The following is an 18899-nucleotide window of genomic DNA, read 5'->3' on the forward strand; positions in this document are numbered from 1 at the left end:
CGAGGAAATAGATGGAGAAGTTTCTCTTTTGTTTCAAAGATGGTCTCTATTATTTGTTGACATGTAAAGTGTAATGACTATATAACCTCCACTAAAAGTATAAAATGGGTCACTAATCTTTGTCCATATGCAAGTTATAATGAGACATATCATCAAGGTTAACTATGTTACTTAAAAGAGTTAATGATATGTTTTTTTTTATTTGAAGAGATAAAAACACACAATTTTAAAAATAAAAAGTAATTAATGATAGTGAGATCCATTTAATGATAGAACCTAACAAAAAAATATTTTTATAAATGAAGAGGATATCGTTCTAAATATCATCCTCATTTATTTTTAATAAATGAGGAGGATCTAACAAGAGTAAAGCAAAACCTAATTTGATTAACATTTTGAAAAGCCGGGAATGATTAGTAATTTCGAGAAAATTGGAAATTGTTATGAATCTTTTTGCATAAGTTGAAAACGAACTTGAGTATTTACTCGAACATTTATAAATCAAAACACGCTCCATAAGATTAGTTTGATTCTAAAAATTAAAAAGTATTTCTTTAAGGAGATTGAAAAGAGTACTTTAACACGTGATTAACAACGAAAGTTTTATTATTAACCCTTAATCATTACTCACAAAGTGGTCTAAAATAGACCTGGCCATACCAACACCAACTTTAGTTTATTTTACTCAAGTCTTCATTCTACCACCGTGTTTTTCACTAAGCAGCCCAATGACAAAATCAAACATTATTCACGTATTCAACAACTCAATCTTTTTGTGTCACAATTCTCACATTCCAAGTCTTGGCCACGTTTCTCTCCTTTCACTATATAAAATCTCATAATCCTACATATTTTCTTCAGAGTTCTGGCAACACCAACCCTTATTTTCCTTCTCTCAACATCATAGTTATTTCCATTGTTCATTCAATTGTATTTTCTTCTCTTTATAAGAAAATAATTATATTTTTCAGTCTCCTTTTAACTTCCTTCAAAACTAGGCACCTTTGGTCATTTTCATAGCTATTCATCATGGACTCGTATAAGCAACTTTTCATCTTCTCATGTCTTTCGGTAGTACTTGTACTTCTCTCAGGTATGCATGATCATGAATTTATCATCATGAAATATTAATATATAATTTTTAGTACAAGTAGCACAAGTATATACTCCTATAGCTCAAAAACAAACATGAAGTAAAACAATAAAATGTCACTATAGCTAAAAAACACCATGTGTATGTGTATGATTTTCAGATGTTTCAATATACTTTAATAGAATGGATTTTGCATCTACAACTAGTTTTAGTCAAAAGAATTACAAAATCAATTTTTGTGAGTGTAAATAATCAAACACACAATACAATATAGTATTTTGGTGTGAATCAGGTATCAACTGTGTGCAACTGCAAAGATTAATCACTCGAATAATTTCAATCAACCTGCAATACATTCCCCTTTTATTTTAACTTGTTCCCATTGATTTTTCTTAATTAATATTAGTTAATAAAAAACTGAAACTAATTGCACATCTTGTTGTTCATTGTTAGGGCTGCAAGCTGAGGCCAGTCGTCACCTCAAATATCATCCTACAAAAGAATTGTTCGTTTTTGGAGACTCTTATGTTGATACCGGCAACACCCAAAAAAGTAAACCTGGTTCATGGAAAGAACCTTATGGCATAACCTTTCCCGGAAAACCTGCCGGAAGATTCTCCGACGGTAGAGTTTTAACTGACTTCATTGGTACGTAACCTATTTCACCCATCTCTCTCTAATGCTATTAACATAATCAACTGGAACATTGCAAAGTACATGCTTTTTTCTTTCTTTCTTTCTCTTTTCTTGGTACAAAAAGTGTACGCTTTTTAATTAACTTATTTTGTTTATATATGTACTTTTCTAGCTTTCACATGAAAAATTATGCGTTTCGAATTAATTTAGATGCTTTAGTTCTATTACCGTATTATATTTCTCTATTTATTATAATTTTTGAGATGTGGGGTTTATTTCTTCGTTGGCTTGCCACTTTACCTTTCTTGTGCTTTTATCCATGATATATTTTATATTTGGTTGTTTTCTTTCACCTGTAAAATGCTGCCTCATTGTGTGGTGATTGTGTTGCCTATTTTCGTATATTCAATTTTTGTTTAACATTATCACGTTTCACGTAATTTGACTAAGAGCATCTTTGATAACAGTTTTTATTTTTTTTATTTTTTTGCATATAAGTAAGTTATGCTTAGTTAATATCTCTTTTAGAGAATGATTACAAAGCATTCTTAATCGGTAGTAAGTGAGAGAAAATGCTTATACAAACATACTCTCTCTCCTTCAATATGTGAATCAGATAAATAATTATTTTTTAAAACAAGTTACAATTATTGTAAAAAAAAACAGTTATTGTTGACATGTAATGATGTGTATTGATGATAATGAGATCCACTAAATAGATTTTTAGAAGTGTTGTATTAGAGGATTTGATGCTTATTAGGAATTGATATTTAAAAATTATAAAAGAGTGGCGTATGCACATGAAACTTGTTTAAAATCCCATTTTAAAATAGTTTTCTATTGGAGATGGTCTAAACATATATACTCCCTCATTCATTTTCACAGGTCATTCGTTGGTTTTAAAGTTAAATACAATATTTTTTGATGAAAAAAGTTATATACAATACAATATTAATTATAATTTTATTAATATTTTTCTTAGTATTTAGAAAATAGGTGGAATGAAATATCAGATTATAGTTAAAATGTATAATAGAAAAAGATAAATAATTTCATTAAAAATTAGCTAATTTTCTATTTTTTTTTTGAAAGAGCTAATTTTCTATGTTAAAGAGTAAGATTATCTCTTGTATTTGACTTCAATATAAAAAAGTTTTTGTAAAGAAAGAAACTTTAAAACGACAACTAAAAAAAATCGATAGAGGTGTTGCTTTTTGTTACAATAAAGCACATATATATTTTATCAGTAGTTTATTGGTTAGAATTATATAACAATGCATTGTCCCTATCCTCACGGGATTGCTATTGCTTTGTTTTTCTTTGAGGAAAAAAAGTCTTTTGTGTACAATTTTGGAATTCAAAAATAGAAAATCACATTATAAGAACAACACCTAGTTTTGAATCTGATCACATGGAAATCACTTGTTCAATGTAACGTCTAGCTTAAAAACGAGATAGTTTTTTAATTTGTCTTAGTTAATTATGACAACTATTTTAAAATTAGTAGTTTCTTTCCTGAATTAATTCTTTGTGAATTCCTCACTTTGGCCTATATGCTTAACCACATGCTCTTAACTTTTTATCTTAACTTCAAGAGTTTTGTCAGAAAAAACAAAAAAACAAAATGTGATTGAGAGTTTGAGGGATTGGAGTGAATATAATATTAATTATGAAGTAGTTTGAAAGCTATGTGTCATTTTTATTGGCATCATGAGATTAGCAAATAAATAAATAAATAAATTAAATTATCAACCATAGTTTATTTTTAGGGGTTATCAACCATAGTTTGTCATATTTTTTTATTAGCGACATAGACGTTTATCATACTTATAATGCCAACTACTACCCTTATTAATTTATTGGGTAATGTTAACCAGTGCCCCGGGGCACTAGTTAAGAAGCAAATATAGTAATTTATTGCATTGAAAATTGTGTTTTCAATCCCTTAAAAGTTAATAAAGTGTCTTTTTTAAATTAAAACTTTCTCTTTATGGTTTTCTTAACTAGTGCCCCGGGGGCACTGGTTAACATGACCCTAATTTATTTTATGCTCTTTTGTCATACTAGAAAAAATAAGTAGTTTACTACTTTTGTTATATTAAATGCAACATCCGTAAACTAGAAGCAAAAGCATTGTGGTAATGTGCACGAGAAGCTTTCATTTTAGCTTATAAAAATGTTAAATCATATGGAACAACTAAAATAATATTAATTCTAAGGAAATAACATATTTTAGTATCAAACTGCTTCCTCTTATATAATTACATTTATTTAACTAATACTAACGTTACATTTATGTGGTGCAGCCAAGTATTTGAGATTGAGATCACCAATCCCTCACAAATTCAGGAACATTGTGCCTAAACATTATTTGAAATATGGGATGAACTTTGCATATGGTGGTACAGGTGTATTTGATACATTTACTTCAGGACCAAATATGACAACTCAAATCGATTCCTTCAACCAACTCATTCAAGAAAATGTCTATACTCATTCAGATCTCAACAAAGCTATTGCTTATGTCTCTGTTGCTGGAAATGACTACAATCATTACTTGGCCACAAATGGCTCTCTCCCGGTAAATTAATTCATTTTAATCTGAGCGGCTGTGAAAACTTCGTACCTCTATTAATAAAAATAGAATTGCTCTCATTTTTCTTCTATAAGTCAATTTCATACCTCTACATGAATTTTAACAAAATAATTTCGTTTGATACGCAGGGTTTTCCATCTTTCATTGCTTCAGTTGTTAAACAAACAACGACCGATTTGATTCATCTCCAAAGCATAGGATTTAAGAGAATTGTTGTAGGTGCTTTACAACCACTTGGATGTCTTCCTCAGACCACTGCTCAATCCTCGTTCCAACGTTGCAATAGTACATTCAACGACCTCGTAGCTCTCCATAACAACCTATTGAACCAATCCGTGACCAAATTGAACCAAGAAGCCAAGGATCACACCACCTTTACAATTCTAAACATTTTTGACAGTTTCGCGTCTGTGTTGAACCACCCTTCAAGCCATAATATCAAGGATCGTTTGAAGCCATGTTGCGCGGGAGTAAGTAGTCAGTATAATTGTGGAAGTGTAGACGAGAATAATGTTAAGAAATATTCGGTTTGTGAAAATCCGGAATCAAGTTTCTTTTGGGATGGGTTGCACCCAACACAAGCTGGATGGAATGCTGTATATAGTGAGTTGGAGAAGAAAGGTCTTCACCATATTTTATACTAGAGCTTCTATGTATCTTTGTGCCATTTATTTGCATCATTTTGTTTCTTGTCTAATAAGGCATCATTCTTTTCATGAATTCGTTAAGTTATCCTTAAACTCGGCTTCTTTGTATTGTTACATGTGATATCTCTTAGCAATGTATCACTCTTGGTCCTTCTCAGTCAAAATTTTCTTTGAAGAGTATGAGTCGAATGTTAAATGCATATGTTTATTACCTTTGGCAATGTATCTCTTAGCAATATATCATTTAAAGAGTATGAGTTGAATGTTAAAAGTAGGCTTAAATGCATTTTTCATCCTCTAACTTTGCAAAAGTAGCAATTTAAGCTCCCTATTAAAAAAACAACAATTCAGCCTCCTAACTTTACAACCTTTTGCAAGTGGTCAATTTTAATCCGGCCAACGCCTCTGTGGCATGAGTTGGTCGCCACATGTATAATTTTTTTAATTTTAAAATAGAATTCATGACACATAATCACTTACTAAATTAAATAAATGAAAAAATGAAAAGAAAAAAAAAACTCAAAATGCATCCCTTCACATGAACACAATCCGAAAATCTAGCAACAATGACCATCATCCTTCATATCTTCATCTTCATAAATCATCAACATCAAGAAATGCAAACCCCAAAAATTGATTAACTCCTAAATTTGGTTTTGGCATTCACATCACCAATAAATTCATCTCTTAAAGTATAGAACCACATAATACTCAAGGAGGCACATCAAACTGATGCTATTGAAGGCCAAAACAAGAATACAATCCTTGTAACATCATGATATATGAAAAGAAAACTATAGGTTCAAGAGTTATGTAAAAAGAACACACAACAAGAGTTGGCATTCTGTTGTTGTTGTTGTTGCTGAGCAACTTTAACATTGAATCACATAAAAACAACATAAATTTCAAGTCTGCAATCTTGTCATCCATTGATATTCCACAAAGAAATTACAACAGAATATGAGTTTATGTTTGGTTTTGATAAATGAACAATATATGAGTATAGTTCAATATCCTTCACCATCATCCTTCAATCTTGATCACCATCATTCTTCATTTCTCAAAACCTAGGAATCAAAATCAATATTGCAAAACTCAGAAACATTTAACAAGAAGAAGAAGAAGGAGAAGAAGAAGAAGAAGGAGAAGGAGAAGGAGGAGAAGAAGAAGAAGAAGGAGAAGAAGGAGAAGAAGGAGGAGGAGGAGGAGAAGGAGGAGGAGAAGGAGGAGAAGGAGGAGGAGGAGGAGGAAGAGGATGAATGAATGAATGAATGAGAGGGGATAAGAAGAAGAAGGGTTCGTATGAGGGAGGAGGAGGAGGAAGAGGATGAATGAATGAATGAATGAGAGGGGATAAGAAGAAGAAGGGTTCGTATGAGGGAGGAGGAGGAGGAAGCGGCGGAAAAAGGGAAAGGGAGACGAGAGGGAGAGTGACGATGGTGGTGGTGACCGAAGATGGAGTGATATGTACTGGGTTTACAAAGAGATAGTGATTGATGGGTAGAGAGAGAGGTTGAAGGGTAGAGAGAGAAACTGCAGATATAAGTTTGCTGTGTTTTTTTTTATATGTCAGAAATACGCGAGGCTTTTTCATTTAATTTTAATTCAAAAATAACCTATGTGGCGTCCAATTCACTTAAGTGAGGAGCCACGTGGGTTTTGACCTAGTCAAAATTATGTGGGCTAGAAGATTGCGAAAGGGGGGAACATGAGGGACTGAAAAGTGATTTTTTTAATAGGTGACCAAAATTACAACTCGTGCAAAGTTAGGGAACCAAAAAATGCATTTAAGTCTTAAAAGTATTGAGTATCAATTCCTTTTTCTTTGTAGATTACCTAAAAGAATAGATACTGGAAGAATGATTTTCTTATTGAAATTATGCAATAGCAAAAATTTCTTTGTAATTGTAATTTATCACAATTATAGAAACTACAACCCCAATTCCTCTTATAAGTTATGAGTGTTAGATTTTAAAGGTCCAATAAACTATGATAATCATTGTCTTCTTTCAAAGTACAATGATGTGCTTAAGCTAATAGTCTCATATTTTCATGGTAAACATATTAGCTTAAACCAATGAATAGAAATTATCCCTTATGAACTCAACAAAATCCAGACTATTTTCATATTGGGTTAATAGTGTTTTTCACCCCTGTAATATATGCCATTTCCGGTTTTTGCCCCTATAAAATTTTTGGTTTGATTTGCACCCTCGTAAAAAAAAAATTCCGGAAAACACCCTTTTTAGGTCATTCAAAAAACTTTTTTTCAAGAATTTTGGGTTTTTGAATGACCTAAAAAGGGTGTTTTCCGGGATTTTTTTTTTTTACGAGGGTGCAAATCAAACCAAAAATTTTACGAGGGCGAAAACCGGAAATGGCATATATTACATGGGTGAAAAACACTATTAACCCTTTCATATTTGTATTCTCGGATGCATATAGGGTGGGAAAGGAAACTTTTTTCCCACCATAGGAAAGTAAATTTTCTCCTTCTCCCATGACTACCACCGTCCACCACCTTACTGCGACCGTAACTCCTTCGTCACGCGTCATATGACAACCCCATGACCACCATTAAATTCCTCTCTTCTTCCTCTTCAAAAACCACCAATTTATTTTCCAAATTGATGAAATTTCAAAAGCTCCATTTATCACCTTCTCTCTCAATTTTCGGCCATCATGAACCTCATTTGGAGAAACTAAGTTAACGTTCTTCTTCCCCATGATGTGAGCAGCAAAACCTCTAACTTTATTTCTTGATCAGAGAACTTTCACCGATGACCACCGCACCGGAAACCTCGTGATTATGTGTTTTTTTTTTTGAAATATGATTATGTGTTGTTGTTGTTGATGAAGATACCTTGAGAGATGAAGAAATGTAATTGATAGTTCGTTTTCTAATGGATAGCTACAGGATCATTGAATCTGATTTGATTGTAAAATTTCAGATCTAGACGATGAAGAAATGTGAAAGAGAAAGAAAAATAAAGTGTAGGTAGACCATGATAATATCAATAGACCTCTTTAATTTAATGGTAAAAATCTAACTTTCTTATGGTGGGAAAAAAGTTTCCTTTCCCACCCTAAATGCACCCATATCTTTGCATAACACCTATTTTTTCTTCAAGAAGAGTTGTAGATCCAGTCTAAAAAACTGGAAATTAATGTATCTTAATTCTTATCACGAACAAATGGCGTTATTTGTTGCATAACATTTAGATCCAAAAAACCTAATTTGTGAAACACAATCTAAGTTGTGACCTCGAACAACAAATATAACAAGTAGAGAACTAGATCTGATGTTTGTACAACTTTGTTAACGGAGCTCATGTGGCTTGATGATTTTACCCTAAGGTGGTTTTGGATGACTGTGATTGGCAACAAATATATTATTTTCTTTTTTATTTACAAACTTCATTACTTAAGTAATTAAAAAAATTAGGGTGCACCTTTAAACCTTTTTTGAAACCTAAATAAGAAGCACTCCGATTATGAATAGCATTTGAGTGTTTGTAGTCTACTATATCTTTATGAAAAGTACCCCACTATCAAAATTTCTACTTCCTTAATTAATTTTTTTAACATTGATTTACATATAAATAAGTTGATTTAACTTACTATCCCTCTAAGTTAACCAATCACTTGGTATGACCCATTTTTTTTAATATATTAACTCCAATGTAAAAGTTGCAAATAATTTTCAGTCGGGGACATGGGAAGATCCAGCGTGAGGTGTGTATGTGCACTTGGACTCCGTTTGATTCTCATTATTAAGACCAATCCAAAAGATGGTCAAACCGTATTTGACCACTATAATTTTAGGTAAGGGACAGGGGGCATATTCTATGTGTGGTGAGGATGTGTGTCCGCACACTCTGAGTATAGAAAATTAGTACTAATATTCCATTTGCTTATTAACGAGTGAAAGTTCAAAAAAGGAACCCGTGTTGGTTTGAAGAATCGAACTAAACATTTGCACTTTCTTCATAATAATTTTAAGAAGCATGTTACTTAACCAATCATTTTTATGACAATTAGCAATACAACTAAATAATACAAATAAATGTAGGTATTGATACGAAAACCAAAGCAATAGAGAGGAAGAAAGAGATAGTTGTCTCAAAATTTGTCACAAACGCTTGTTCTAATATCATTTCTCTCATTTCCACCACTAAGTCAGCTTATAACTAGTTGTACATATGTCATATCTTTTTTTTTCTTCACAAAATCATGTATTGCATTATAAATGACATTTTTTTTTATCATTTTAGAGAAGGATTGTGAGGATTGTCATCAAAGATGGTTTCTCTTGTAAAATGTTACTTGCCTTTACGCTTTTGAGTGTGTTTTTCTTAAGGTCTTAGGTTTGATTTTCTTCGATGTCTATTTCAGTGGGTTAGTCCATATAGTTCCTCGCTCTAGTATTAAACGGGGTTCCCGCAAGTGGACCGTAAAATTCGACCCTTCATATTAGTTGGTCATTAAAGCGGATACCGAGTATTCTAAGAAAGAAAATATATAATAAAATAATAATTATTAAATAATAAAAAAATTAAATATGTTTTTTCTATGGAGAGAGGATTAACATTTATAATATATGACTAAATATTCTATAAAAAAGAATAAGCATATGTATATAAAATATTTACAAATACTTCTTTCAATAATGAAGTAGGTTTGTGGCTGGGTAGATATGTACACTCCCACCCCCGTCCTATCTCCGAATTTAGAATATCGAACAAAACTTACACAATCCCTATTGAAGTGAGGTTTCTCTGCCAAAGAAGAGGCGAGTTATTTTCAAATTCATCAAGTGTCGGTTACCTTTTCATTCCTAATTCTATTGTGATCAAATTAAATTTCATTGAATTATTTTAGTTGGGTGTAAAAAAGATTATGTTTGAATGCATTTACAAAAAGTTAATTTTTCTGAAATTTATAGTTCCACTGTTAGTTTGTCGTTAATATATTAAAGAGTTTAACTTTGAAACAATGTCAATGTAAAAGGTTTACACCATCAATAACACAATCACATATATTTCTAACGTTAGAGATAGTTATGATTAAAATCAAGCGGTTTTAATGATGAAACGGTTATAATTTACCGACCATGAAAAAAATCATTACACTCATAGTGTATATTGTTACTATTCCCTATGTTGAGTAAATTAAGAAAAAAAATACAAATAAAAAATACTTAAAATAAGGACCTTGCTAACTGTAAAGGCCTATAAATATCACTATCTACCACATAAAAACTTAAACTGGCAGTAGGTGATAGCAAGAGTCGTGTGTGCTTATATGAAACTGAAGACGAATCTTGATTGATCGACGAAGTATCAAATGAGATAGAAATCATTTTGATTTTATATTATTTGGTATTTCGTCGATTTGATTAAAATTCGATATTTCATGAAGAATAATTTGATAGAAAAGGTAATCACGACCACTCGTTTGTCATAAATTTTGCTTTGTTAATGAATCTCAATTTAACACTTTGATTTTTTTTTTCTAAATATTATTTCTATCGTATGTAAAACCATTTAGATCCTCAGATCTTCTGATCTTTTATTATTTACAGAGACAAAAAAAAATCAGATCTTGTGTTAAAATGATCATGTGCGATTAGAAATCCAACATGTAAAACTGAGTGGTTTTGAAATCGTAATATATCTTTGCATAACACCTCTTTTTTCCTCAAAAAGAGTTATAGATCTAGTCTCAAAAACTAGAAATTGGTGTATCTCAATTCTTATCATGGACAAATGGTGTTAATGGTTGCAGAACATTTAGATCCAAACAACCTAAATTTGTGAATCACAGCCTAAGTTGTGACCTCGAACAACAAATATATCAAGTAGAGAACTAGATTTGATGTTTGCACAACTTTGTTAACGGAGCTCAGGTGGCTCGATGATTTTACCCTAAGGTGGTTTTGGATGACTATGATTGGGCGAAGTGGGTGAGACGACTATTAGGGTGCTCCTAATATGACTAAAAAACGTCCAGGTGTGGACTATCACCAGTTTTACTAAAATAATGTATTATTTTCTTTTTTATTTACAAACTTCATTATTTGAGTAATTAAAAAAAATTAGGGTGCACCTTTAAACCTGAAACCTAAATTAGAAGCACTTCGATTATGATAGAACTTGAGTGTTTGTAGTCTACTATATCTTTATGAAAAGTACCCGACTACCAAAGTTTCTACTTCCTTAATTAATTTTTTTAACATTGATTTACATATAAATAAGTTGATCTAACTTACTATCCCTCAAAGTTAACCAATCACTTTGTATAACCCATTTTTTTAATATATTCACTCCAATGTGAAAGTTGCAAATAATTTTCAGTCAGGGACATGGGCATATCTAGCGTGAGGTGTGTATGGGCACCTGGACCCTGTCTGATTCTCATTATAAAAACCAACCCAAAAGATGGTCAAACCGTATTTGACCATTATAATTTTGGGTAAGGGACACAGGAGGATACTGTGTGTGGTGAGGATGTGTGTCGGCACACTCTGAGCTTTGAAAATTAGTACTAATATTTCAACTTATTTAAATTTTAACCCCCTGAATTTCTTGATTTGCACCATAGACACAAAGATTTTGCAATTAAACGCCAAAGAGTTCTCCTTTATGCTGACATGGCATAGCTTTTTTCATAGAGTGTTTTTTATTTATGTTGCTTTATAAACAAGTAGAAGACATTTGAGTGACCCAACATATCATAATCATAACTATATTTATTAGGAATACATGGTTCTAATTTCCATTTTCTTATTAACGAGTGAAAGTTCAAAAAAGGAACAAGCGGTGGTTTGAAGAATCAAACTAAAGATTTGCACTTTCTTCATAATAATTTTAAGAAGCGTGTTACTTGACCAACCATTTTTATGACAACTTATGGTACAACTAAAATAATACAAATAAATTTAGATATTGACACGAAAATCAAAGCAATAGAGAGGAAGAGAGAGAGAGAGAGAGAGAGAGAGAGAGAGAGAGAGAGAGAGAGAGAGAGAGAGAGAGAGAGAGAGAGAGAGAGAGACGGTTGTCTCAAAATTTGTCACAAAACGTTTGTTCTAATATCATTTCTCTCATTTCCACCACTAAGCCAGCTTATAACTAGTTGTACATATGTCATATCTTTTTTTTTTCCTTCACAAAATCATGTATTGCACTAGAAATGACAATTTTTTTATCATTTTAGGGAAGGATTGTGAGGATTGTCGTTAAAGATGGTTTCTCTTATAAACTGTTACTTGCCTTTACGCTTTTGAGTGTGTTTTTCTCAAGGTCTTAGGTTTGATTTTCTTCGGTGTCTATTTCAGTGGATCAGTCCATATAGTTTCTCGCTCTAGCATTAAACCGTAAAATTCGACCCTTCATATTAGTTGGTCTTTAAGTCGGATACTGAGTATTCTAAGATAGAGAATATCTAATAAAATAATAATTATTAAATAAAAAAATTAAATATGTTTTTCTATTGAGAGAAGATTAACATTTATAATATATGATTAAATATTCTATAAAATGAATAAGCATATGTATATAAAATGTTTACTAATACTTCTTTAACTAATGAGGTAGGTTTGTGGCAGGTTAGATATGTATGCTCCCACACTACCAAAAAAAAATATGTACACTCCCACCCTCGTCTTATCGCCGAATTTAGAATATCGAACAAAACTTACATAATCCCTGTCAAAGTGAGATTTCTCTTTCAAAGAAGAGGCGAGTTATTGTCAAATTTATCGAGTGTGAGTTACCTTTTCATGCCTAATTCTATTGTGATCAAATTAAATTTTTATTGAATTATTTTAGTTGGGTGTAAAAAAGATTATGTTTGAATGCATTTACAAAAAGTTAATTTTTCTGAAATTTATATTTCCAATGTCAGTCGGCCGTTAATATATTAAGAGTTTAACTTTGAAACAACGCCAATGTAAAAAGTTTACACCGTCAATAAACACAATCACATATATTTCTAACGTTAGAGATAGTTATGATTAAAATCAAACGGTTTTAATGATGAAACGGTTTTAATTGATTGACCACGAAAAAAAAACCATTACGCTCATAGTGTATATTGTTACTATTCCCTATGTTGAGTAAATTAAGAAAAAAAATACAAATAAAAAATATTTTAAATAAGGACCTTGCTAATTGTAAAGGCCTATAAATATCACTATCTACCACATAAAAACTCAAAGAGGCAGTAGGTGATAGCAAGAGTCGTGTGTGATTATATGAAACTGAAGACGAATCTTGATCGATCGACGAAGTATCAAATGAAATAGAAATCATTTTGATTTTATATTATTTGGTACTTCGTCTATTTGATTAAAATTCGATATTTCATGAAGAAAAATTTGATAGAAAAGGTAATCACGACCACTCGTTTGTCATAAATTTTGCTTTGTTAATGAATCTCAATTTAACACTTTGATTTTTTTTTCCAAATATTATTTCTATCGTATGTAAAACCATTTAGATCCTCAGATCTTCTGATCTTTTATTATTTATAGAGACAAAAAAAAAAAATCAGATCTTGTGTTCAAATGATCATGTGGGATTAGAAATCCAACATGTAAAACTGAGTGGTTTTGAAATCGTAATATATCTTTGCATAACACCTCTTTTATCTTCAAGAAGAGTTATAGATCTAGTCTCAAAAACTGGAAATTGGTGTATCTTAATTCTTATCAAGGACAAATGACGTTAATGGTTGCAGAACATTTAGATCCAAACAACCTAATTTGTGAAACACAACCTAAGTTGTGACCTCGAACAATAAATATAGCAAGTAGAGAACTAGATGTGATGTTTGTACAACTTTGTTAACGGATCCCTTAACCATGGTTTTATCCCACTAGGTTTTCCTGGTAATGTTTTTAATGAGGCAGATTATGACACAAAATGATGTTGTACTCTTTTTCCTTCACTAGAATTTTTTTCCCATTGGGTTTTTCTCTAGTAAGGTTTTAATGAGGCATATCATCGATGGACATCCAAGGGAGAGTGTTATGAATATTATAAGTGGATGTCCATACTATTAGCTTATTGGACCATATAGTGCTTGCTCCCTAAGTCATTGGTGTTTGCTCCCCAAGTCATTGTGTTTCTCTATAAATAGAGCTCATATGTAGCCTAATTGTATATAACAAGAGAATAATAGAATCATCTCTCTTCACTTTCTTTCTCTTTCTCTACTTCTCTCTACTTTATTCTTGTTCCTATTTCTTTAGTTTCATAACACGTGTGGCTCGATGATTTTACCCTAACGTGGTTTTGGATGACTGTGATTGGGCGAAGTGGGTGAGACGGCTATTACGGTGCTCCTAATATGATTAAAAAAAGTCCAGGTGTGAACTGTCGCTAGTTTTAATAAAATAATATATTATTTTCTTTATTATTTACATACATCATTAGTTAAGTAATTAAAAAAATTAGGGTGCACCTTTAAACCTTTTCTGAAACCTAAATTAGAAGCACTTCGATTATGATAGAACTTAAGTGTTTGTAGTCTACTATATCTTTATGAAAAGTACTCGACTACCAAAGTTTCTGCTTCCTTAATTAAATTTTTTAACATTGATTTACATATAAATATGTTGATCTAACTTACTATCCGTCAAAGTTAACCAATCACTCTGTATAACCCATTTTTTTAATATATTCACTCCAATGTGAAAGTTGCAAATAATTTTCAGTCAGGGACATGGGCAGATCCAGCATGAGGTGTGTATGTGCACCTGGACCCCATCTGATTCTCATTATAAAAACCAACCCAAAAGATGGTCAAACCGTATTTGACCATTATAATTTTAGGTAAGGGACACAGGAGGATGCTGTGTGTGGTGAGGATGTGTGTCTGCACACTATGAGCTTTGAAAATTAGTACTAATATTTCAACTTCTTTAAATTTTAACCCCCTAAATTTCTTGATTTGCACCATAGACGCAAAGATTTTGCAATTAAACGCCTATGCTGACATGGCATATCTTTTTTCATTGAGTGTATTGTATTTATGCTGCTTTCTAACCAAGTAGAAGACATTTGAGTGACCCAGCATATCATAATCATAATTATATTTATTAGGAATACATGGTTCTAATTTCCATTTGCTTATTAACGAGTGAAAGTTCAAAAAAGGAACCAGCGGTGGTTTGAAGAATCAAACTAAAGATTTGCACTTTCTTCATAATAATTTTAAGAAGCATGTTACTTGACCAACCATTTTTATGACAACTTATGGTACAGCCAAAATAATACAAATAAATTTAGGTATTGGCACGAAATCACCAACGAATATATTACCATGTTAAGTCTTCTTGAAGTCCTACCGGGTTGAGTCATGACCAGGTCGCTTTCTTTAAGACGTTTCTAGCACAGTTGTAACGCCCTCCTTGTTATTTAATTATTTTTCTTGAGATAGAGTCGAACTATATGATTTATTTAATTATGTGATAGGTTGATATTTTATTGAGTGACTTTATTTTATTATTTATTAGAATATATTTAGTGGGAGAATATATTTAGTGGAAGTATATATTTAGTGGAGAAATATAATTATTTAGAATAATGAGGCTTTGAGGCAGAATTGGAATTAAGAGAAAATAAATAGGTTAAGGTTTATATAAAGAGGAGAGTCAGAGTTAGAAAATAAGGATTACGTGCAAACTGATTTTGGGAGAAAGAGGAGAAACCTAGAGAAGAGAAGAACCAGAGAAGAGAAGTCTGTAGAATCCTTGCAATCAATCAATCAATCTAAGGTAAGGGTGGGACTATAATTCAATAATCTTGAGTCTATGATTCTGGAAATTTCATTTAACATGTTGTAGGTTTAGTTTTTGAGAATTGGAGAATTAGGGTTAAGAGTGATAATTGATGATTTATGTTATGTTGTTGTTGATTTGTGGTTGTCGATGATTGTTGTTGTTAATGTCATATTATGAATTGGGTATGAATTATGTTGAGTTGTTGTTGTTGATTGTGATGATTTTCAATGAATGTGAAGTTTGAATAATATAAGTTGCTTTTCCTGATTTTTTTTCTTATCTCTGTCCCGAATTTTGAAATGAAAACTGGTATTGATCGGTGCGGAATTGGTCTTAGGTGTAAACACGAAAGTTGTAGGTATGGATGTTAGCTTTCTAATGTCGTTGGTCTGACGTCAAAACGATTTATAGAACTTGAGTTATGGTCAAATTACTGCACGTAGGTCACAGTGAAATTTTATGGACTTTCTGCACAACTTTTTCGAAATTGAAATGAAAACTGGTATTGATCGAAACATAATTGACCTTTGGTGTAAACATGAAAGTTTTAGATAATTTTGTTAGTTTTCCAGTGGTTTTGGTTTGACGTGAAAATGACTTTTAGTTTTTGAGTTATGATGAAAATACTCCAAGGAGGTCTTAGCAAAATTGTACGGTGACAACATTCTCTATTTCATGTTTTTGCGTCTTTTTCACACGTTTCTGTTTTAAATTGGTCTTTGGTATAAACATGAAAGTTGTTGATAATTGTGATATCTTTCCAGTAGCCTTGGTTTGACATGAAAATATGTTGTGGATAATTTATTATGTTTTTACAAAGATGCATGATGAATTGTTGATGTTTAAATACGATGTTATAGGATGAATTGTTATTTATTCCATTTATGATTTTTAAGAAGTGTAGCATTCCGTTTATGTTGACTGACTCTGATTTATATGTGAATTTTTTATGTTGGGAAAACGGGGTGTTACAACTACCCTAGTTTGTGCAAGGTAGACTAACAACCGTGCGCCTCCAGGATAAAACAGCCCAGTTCACCTGTTCGATTAAGTACTGCACCGTAAATAATCGTTCGAGAAATAACACCCTCTAATATGGTACTAGGACCACTCTTTAATACTCTATTATGGTGTTGAGACCACTCAAATATGGTATTACCACCATTCTAATTTTAACTTCTCCAACTATGGTACTATGACCACTCAAATATGGTATTACTATCATTCTAACATCTAACTTCTCCAAGAATTGAAGAAGAATATATATTTAAGATCATCTTTATTATACCGAAAGAGGGATCATGATCTTAAAATATTATTTATTCTAAAGAGATATAAATAATTGAAGGGACTATGCTCTTAAGACCATTCTTATTTCCGAAAGGATAATAAACTGAAGATGGACTATGGTCTTAAGAACACTCTTACTTCCAAAGGGACAGAAAGGAGTAAGAACACTCTTAATTCCAAAGGGACAGAAAGGAGTAGAAAAAGGAGAAGGACTTGTCAACACAAGTCGAAGGAGGGACAGAAAGGAGTAGAAAAAGGAGAAGGATTTGTCAACACAAGTCGAAGGAGGGAGAAGAGAGGAAAAGCACAGGAAGCATCAACTGTGAATTTCGGTGTATGGAATGCACCATGTGAGCTCTCTATTTATAGAGAAAGTTCACAACTAATAAGTGAGAAACTTTGGGAGCAAGTAATTCTCATATTAGATCTAGTACAAAAATATCTCAAATTGAGTATCAAAATATATCATATTGAGTACAAAAATATATTATTCGGTACATAAATATATTATTGAGTATCAAAATATATTTCAGATCATGTTTTAAAATATATTAGATTGCCTACCAAAATATTTCAGATTGTGTTCCAAAATATTCTAGATTGCGTTCCAAAATATTTTAGCAAAACTTGGGGACTAAGAAAACACTTTCTAATAAGAAAACACTTTCTAATAATGATTAAAAGAAAACACTTTCTAATAAGAAAACACTTTCTAATATTATTTAATTTATCATTTCCAAATAATAAAATATATATCAATATATATTTTTTCTCTAGTGCTTACTTCGTTCACATAATTATATACCCCTATTAGAGGCACACCACCACTATATACACACTACTAATGTGTGATCCATCCGATGTGGGACTTCCACTTTTTTCAATTCAAACTACATTAGTTCTACCCATTGTGGGAATTTATGTTTAGTTTTTTTACTTAATTTCCACACATGTTCCAACAATTTTATATGCTAATTTTATCTTATGTCATTTTACTTTTTAGTCTTGATGATTGTATTTAGCAAGGCATTGTGTCATTTTACTTTTTAGTCTTGATGATTGTATTTAGCAAAGCATTGTGTCATTTTACTTTTTAACCTTCTACTAACAATTATCTTTATCTTATGTCATTTTACTTTTTAGTTTAGCAAGGCATTTTGTCATTTTACTTTTTAACCTTCTAACAATTATCTTCTCTCAAAAACTCTCATTTTAACACCATTGAGTATTTTTTATTATTTCAAATCATTAGAATCCCTATTCGTGAGTCTTAAATCTTATCGGTTTTCCTAGAATCCATTTTCCCTTCTCACTTAAAATGAGGAAAACAACAAAGATCTCTCTAACATAAGGACAAGGAAGTTTTAAGAATAGGAAAACCTAGTCAAATGAGGCCATGTACTCAAAAATTGGATCCTCTCATGTGCATTTTGAGAGTGAATGAATGGCTGGGATGAGAGAAAAAAAATCATATAATACTTTCTTCTTTTTTTTTTTTTTACAAAAAATCATTTAATATTTTGTCTATCACTGATATCTACAATCAACCAACATTTTCAAATGCTTTTAACCGAAGCTCACAAGCAGTCTACACACAAACAACGCTTTCATCTCAACAATCTAATCTATATATTTATATTCTTCTCAAACACCAATGTTGTCTAGATTTCCCAAATTGTTGTGATAAGCCATGAGGATTCTGATAAGTAGTTAGCCAAGTTAATCATGCAGTTTTAGTTAGTTGGATTCTAATAAGTAATATCCTATGGACATTTTATTTTTAATCCTAATCATACTCACAACACAAGTGGTATAAAATATATACTCTTTAAAAAAGTGGTATAAAAT

General features: G+C 31.5%; 1 protein-coding gene across 1 annotated transcript; it reads left to right on the forward strand.

The window, feature by feature from the left end:
* The first annotated feature begins 859 nt into the window (after nt 1–859).
* On the forward strand, nt 860–5193 carry LOC146955749 (GDSL esterase/lipase At5g03610-like). Its single transcript, XM_085723550.1, has 4 exons — nt 860–1093; nt 1547–1741; nt 4036–4310; nt 4454–5193. The coding sequence occupies exons 1-4, from the start codon at nt 1030–1032 to the stop codon at nt 4967–4969; spliced, it is 1050 nt and encodes a 349-aa protein (XP_085579676.1). The 5' UTR covers nt 860–1029; the 3' UTR covers nt 4970–5193.
* The last annotated feature ends 13706 nt before the right edge of the window (nt 5194–18899 follow it).

The sequence above is a fragment of the Medicago sativa genome, chromosome 1 (genome assembly GCF_051527215.1).
Source record: "Medicago sativa cultivar Bolivia chromosome 1, Bolivia_mono, whole genome shotgun sequence".
In the NCBI taxonomy this organism is placed as follows: Eukaryota; Viridiplantae; Streptophyta; class Magnoliopsida; order Fabales; family Fabaceae; genus Medicago; species Medicago sativa.